Source organism: Corvus kubaryi, unplaced genomic scaffold, assembly GCF_017639235.1.
Source record: "Corvus kubaryi isolate FWS band 111438036 unplaced genomic scaffold, C.kubaryi_AGA036_p1.0 78, whole genome shotgun sequence".
NCBI lineage: Eukaryota > Metazoa > Chordata > Aves > Passeriformes > Corvidae > Corvus > Corvus kubaryi.
Genome location: NW_024582065.1, coordinates 8906633 through 8912632, shown reverse-complemented (window position 1 = coordinate 8912632; position 6000 = coordinate 8906633). Strand labels below are relative to the sequence as shown.

The window sequence follows — 6000 nt, the reverse complement described above, 5'->3', positions numbered from 1 at the left end:
CGCCGCTGCCGTCGGGGCCGGGAGCGGGGCTGGAGCGGGGCCGGGCTCCCCGCGGCGGCCGGTACCGGGGCTAGGGCCGGGCCGGGGCCGGGGCCGCTCGCTGCCTCCGGCGCCAGAGGGGTGGATTTTTCCATCCCGGCGTTTTCTGGGGCGTTTTGTGCTCGGCAGAGGGAGAGGGGGAAGAATTTCGATTTTTAATTACTACCATTAAAAAAATCAAATTTGCAATTCTTTGGGTGGCCTGATGGATTCCCTGATTGACAGCCGGAATTGACACTCTGGTACCTCTTATCTCGGGCATTTACGGCAATTTCTAATTGCAGGTAGTTTGGGGGGTTTTTCAGCGCCTTGGCTCGCATGGGAACCGAGCGATTACTTCAAGAGGCCCGGGTTAAGTGCAGGCAGGGGGAGAATTCAATCCACATTCAAATTGCTTCATTAAAGAGACGCAGCTTTTGTTGCAAAGGATTTAAATGGCCACTAGAAAGTTCTTATTTATTGTTTTGAGGCGGTTTATATAGGGTGCCCCGCGCTCGCCCGGCGCATGGAGCCGCAGCCTCCCTCTCCCGCTCTCTCCATCAAGGTGATGCCGCCGGAGCCGCTGCCCAAGGGGAGCGCCCGCTGTCTCGACCCGCACTCCCGCGCCATGGTAAGCGGGGCCGGGGGTTGCGGGTTCACGCCGGGACCCGCCGGGCCGGGAACGCGGGGACGCACCGGGCCGGGGGTGCCGGGAGCTGTGGGGACCCGCCGGGATCCGCTGGGCCGGGGGCTGTGGGGACGCGTCGGACCGGGGATTACGGGGTCCCGCCAGGGATGTCGGGGATTTGTGCGGACCCGCCGGGCCGGGGATGCCGAGGACTGCGGGGAGCCGGCGGGAAGCTGCGCTTCGGTCCTGCGGGGAACGGCGGGGCCCCGGCTGACGGCCCCGCGGCGGCTCTGCCCGCAGTCGCAGCCCGACGGGGAGCCTCTGCCTGGCGCGCTGGAGAAGGAGGACGCCCGCTCAGCTCCCAGCACCCCTTCCACGCCGTCCGTCTGCTCCCCGCCGTCCTCCTCCTCCTCCACGCCGTCGGCCGGCAAAAACGTCTGCTCCAGCTGCGGGCTGGAGATCCTCGACCGGTACCTGCTGAAGGTGAGCGGGGCGGAGGGCGGCGGGGGCGGCGGGGGACGGCGGGTGGCCCCGGGTCTCAGCCCCTTCTCTGCCGCAGGTGAACAACCTTATCTGGCACGTCCGGTGCCTGGAGTGCTCCGTGTGCCGCACCTCGCTGCGCCAGCAGCACAGCTGCTACATCAAGAACAAGGAGATCTTCTGCAAGATGGACTACTTCAGGTAGGGACCGGGCCGGGGCCGCTCCGGGGGTCTCAGCCGTCTCCGGCTGCCGCGGGGTCGGGGCCGCTCCGGCGCTGCCGTGGGGAAGGTTTGGAAAAGCCACCGGGCTCCCTGGAGCAGCCGGGTGGGAGACGACCCTCGGGAAACGGGGAGAAAGGAAGGAAGGGAGTTTGGGGTGCAACTACACAACCGCTCGGAGAGATTCCTGCCCTCTGGCCGGGCTGTGCGGGCCGCCCCGAGCCCCTGCTCCTCCCGGCTCGGCGGCGACCGCGCCCGGCTCCGGGGGTGCGGCGCGGCGGTGATGGCCCCGCGGCGGGGAAACGGGGCTCGAACGGCCTCGTCCCGGCTCCTGCCGGAGGGCCAATAGGTGCTGCCAGCCTGCGGTGCCCAGAGGCTTTCGGGGAACCCCTGTTCGCGCTGTGGGCCCGCAATGGCCGGAGCGTCCGCGTCGGGAGCGCGTTACAGAACGGAAACGAACGACGGGCAGCGGCTGCGGCCGGCCGGGGCTCGGCGGCGGCCCCGGGGCTCGGTCCGGGCTCGCACACCCGGGCAGCCTGTCCCGCAGGGAGGATGTTCTGGCTTCGACAGTCTTTCTGTTCTAAACCTTAAACCACGAATTTTCCCCCAATTTGACTCGCACGAGGGGACCGAGTATTTTGAGCTCCTCTCTGGGGTTTAACTAAACATTGGAACCCCCTCTCCGACTTTCCCCATTCTACCAGGATGAGGGAATGCTGTTTGACCCGGGAGGAAGGGGAATGGCGGGCAGGAAATGGGAATGACCCCGGCGGGACGCGGGGGGCTCGGAGCATCCTCCGGCCGCGGCAGAGCTCTGGGCTGCCCCGACGACAGCGGGCAGGGGAGCTCGGGGGAACATCTCAGAGATTCCTCCGGTGTTTTTTATTAAAGGGTCTGCGACTACCCGATTTTCCGCAGCTCAGCCCCTGCCCCCGCCGGGCTCCGTGCGGTGCCGCCGGGAGTGCGGGGCTCACGGAGGCGGGTGCGGGGCTCAGAGAACCGGGTCAGTCCCGAGGCTGCGGTGCTCTGCGTCCTGCCCTGTGGTGGCTTTTGTTGTTGTTATTACTGTTATTATTATTGTTGTTATTATTTTCAAACTGCAATTTTCGGTAATTTCAGCGAAATTTTCCCCACTCAACACAGAAAGACACAAAGGGGTCCCGGGGCCTCGGTGCTGTTTTGGGGTACTTTGAGCGTTTTCATTCGTTTATCACCGTTCTGGTGCCGCTGATGTTTGGTTTGTTTTTAAGAACGGATCTTTCCAAAGGCGGTTTTAAAGTAGCGCCGGGACCTCGAAATGACCTTCGAGCAAATGTGGCAAATAATAGTGTTAAAACAAATCTGTTTCGCGATCCCCGGTCCGAGAAGCCCCGACCCCCTCCCCGTTGGGAGCAGTCGGGCTCTGCCCGCCGGTACTGGCGGGGCCAAGGGAAATAAAACGAAAATCGCGGAAGCCGCCGCAGGATGCTCCCGGTTCCTGCGGTGCCCGTTCGGGGGGCGCGGGGGCTCCCAGCCCGCGCTCCGCACTTGTCTTTTGCAAAAAAAATGGTGGGGGTTTGGAGAGATTTTTTATTTTATTTTGGTGAATCTTCGAGCGGCGGCAGCGACGGCAGCGGCGGCGCTCGGAGCCCGGCGGGCGCGGAGCTCCCTCGCTCCCTCCGGCCCCGCGGGGATCGCTGCGCCTCCCGGCCGAGTCCCTGGCCGGCCCCGGTGCGGTGGTCGGGGGTGGCGGGAGGGGGTCGCTCCCGCCGTCTCCCGTGGCAGAACCCGCCGGGCTGAGCCACCGCCGTCGGTGCCGGTGTGCGGCCGGGAGCCGCTCGCCAGGGCTGGGATCCCTCTGGCTGCCCCTGGCAAACTGGCCTCGTTGTCCGCTCTCTCGGCCCCCTCCTGCACCCGCCCAGCCCTGGGAGAATCCCGGCTGGCGTCTTGTTGACTCCAGTCAGTGGAACCCGGCGCGTGGCACAGGGTAAACCTGATCCTCGGGATGGATTTTTAAATTTTTATCTATTATTTGAGGCGCATTAAATGTGTGGGGTTTATTTAAAAGCAAAGCAGAAACCCCATCCTAACACGTGTGGTCCTTGGAGCAAGGCAGAGGGAAGGGGCAGTGGGATGCTCTGCACAGGTCACACGGATGCTCTGTGGCTGCAGTGCTGGTTCCTCCGACACCGGGGCTGTTGGGGGACGCTGAGGATGAAGGCTGTCAGGCACGGGGCTGTCATGTCCCAGCTCCACTGCCCACGGGGAGTGTGGTTAGGCCCTCTCTGTCCAAGTGTCCCTTCTCTGTCCCCATGAGGGGCTGTGTATGTGCTGGCACTGGTGTGAATCCATGGCCTCGTGCATTTTTGAGCAAATGCTGCTGTTTCCTGTGTCTTGTCAAATAATTACATTTGGCATCTAAGGCTCCAGCGTTTCAAGGAGAACCAAATTAAAATTGGAGCTCATTGAGCAGAACATTGTGTTCCCGGGCGATGCAAGGGCTGCTCACAGCCAAGCTCCCACGGCTCCGGTCGCCCGGAGGCCCAGCATGATCCTGGTGTGATTCCTGCTGTGCCCTGCTGTGACCTCGGTGGGCAGTCTGTAGGCATGTGACCTTGGGGTCACTGGCTGGGCTGTGGCTCAGGTGATCTTCACCCCTCGCTCTTATGTCCCTCTGGGATGATGCTCCCTCTCAGGCATTGCTGTGGCTCAGTGTGAAATCCTCGCTGAGGCACCGCTGCTGTTCTGTGAGACTGGGGAGATGTCTGGGAGCTGCAGCTGACTCTGAGGGCTGTGTTAGGGGCTTCCTACAGAGTGGACCCAAGAGGGGACAGGAATGTTTGGAGCTGTGAGTGGCCCTGGGGCTGGGTGCCTCTTGCCCTGTCCCCACAGGCAGGGATGGACAGGAGGGCTGAAGGAGCTGTGGCACCGGGGTACGAGCGGCGTGGGAGAGACAGGAGGCACCAGGGCGTCCTCCCGCCTCTGCTGTTCCCGCAACCCAGATGATGCGGCCGCCCCTGGGGGAGGTGGGATGAGTCTTGTTGGGATGAGTCTCTCTGGGATGAGTCTTTCCTGGTAACATTGCAGTTAGTTTCCATCCCCAGAGTTAACCTTTGGGGAGAGCATTCACTCACAAACCATGCACGCAGGGCTCTGATAGCAGCTGGTGATGCTCCAGCTTGTGCCACTGTTCTGGGCTTGGATAAATTCTCTGGCTCTTTGTCTCTTGCTACAGTGTGGCCCTGTCCCCATCCCCATCCCTGTCCCTGCCAGGCAGGAGTCATGTGGAACCCCTCTCCTGGTGCTCTACTGCTCCGAGCAGATGGGGCTCTTCGGGCTCCCACTGCCCTGCAAGAACGGTGAGCTAAAGCCCGTGTTATGTTTGAGCTGTTATTTGCAGTGGTGATGGGTCAGGACAGGCTTTTCACAGGCATTTCTCTCCCCATTCCTGTGTCCCTGGCAGTTGCGGTGCCACGGTGGTTGTCCCTGCAGTGACAGTCTCTGTTGGGTGACGGTGGGTGCTGTGCCCGGCCCCAGCGCTGTCTCCGCAGAGCGCGATGGCTGCAGCGGTGCCGCAGCCGGGAGTTGGCCGAGAGCCGCAGGCGCAGCATCAGTGGTTGCGGGTGCCGCAGGCTGTGCAGCCCCGTGCCCGCGGTGCTGCTGAGCCTCAGCCTCTCTCCAGGTTCTGCTCATGCTGTGGCTCTGCAGGGACAGAGGCATCAGCCCCTGCCTGTGCTGCTGCCATGGCCACACGAGTCCCTGCGCCTTCGGCAAGCCCTGCCCTGCTCCCTGGGCACCGCTGCCAGTCTGGGGGTCCTGCCTGGTCCTCGGGAGATGCCTGGGTGTCTCCCCCAGATCCCAGCTGATGTGTGATGGGGATGTGTGACCTTTTCTGTGTGGTGCCTGGTGCCTCAGTTTCCCCCATCCCCGTGATGTGCTCCCCCCGTGGGCTGGGATTCGAGCGGGGAGCGGCGATCACCACGTGCCATTAGCTCCCTACGCCTGCCCCTCGCTTGATACTGTTCAGCAAGTACGACTGTTTACATAGCACATTGTTCAAAGTAATTCAATTTGCAGGAATGATCTTTATTTCTAAATAAAAAATTAATACAGTTCTTTTGTTTGTGCGTTTATATAAACGAGCTGGCACAAAGTCAGTTTACAATGTTCCCATCTGAAGTAAATTAGTGAAGTCTCTTAGCTAAGTCTCTGTATAATTTCAGCACAGAAATGTCCCTTTTTTTTTCTTCTTTGGTCAGCTATGGTCAGGCTTAAAAATTTAGACCCTTATTTTCCTCCCAAATAGTTTTGCTGTTAGTAATCCCAGCACTGGACAGTCTTTCCACATCTTGCTGGGCCCACGGTGGGCAGCAGTTCTGTGGTGTGGGGTCAGGCATGGGCAGCACACTGGCTGTGATGGCCTGACCTGGGCTCTGTCTCTGCCTGTCTGCAGAGCCTGGGGCTGCTCTGGCCACTGAACTGAAGGGTTTGAGGTGCGGGGTCTCTCCTGTTGCTTGTTGTGGTTATTTCTTGTCGGTGTTTTGTGCCTGCACTGAGAAATGCTGGAGCTACTGTGGTGAGGGGCTGGCTGGAGCCCTCGGGAGCTTGAGGTGGCAGTGGCAGTTCTGGGGCTGTGTGGGGAAGTGCAGTGACTGTGTTGGAGTCAGAACCACCTC

At 61.5% G+C, this 6000-nt stretch overlaps 1 protein-coding gene across 3 annotated transcripts in view; it reads left to right on the top strand.

Moving 5' to 3' along the window:
• Positions 1-71: 71 nt before the first annotated feature.
• LHX6 (LIM homeobox 6) overlaps positions 72-6000 on the top strand; it is a 17361-nt gene continuing 11432 nt past the window's right edge. The window contains exons 1-4 of one of the 3 annotated variants that reach the window (XM_042052420.1): positions 72-323; positions 584-649; positions 947-1129; positions 1206-1327. In XM_042052420.1, the coding sequence (XP_041908354.1) occupies positions 587-649; positions 947-1129; positions 1206-1327 (368 nt within the window). In that variant the 5' untranslated portion in view covers positions 72-323; positions 584-586. The other 2 variants (XM_042052419.1, XM_042052418.1) reach the window with 2 other exon arrangements.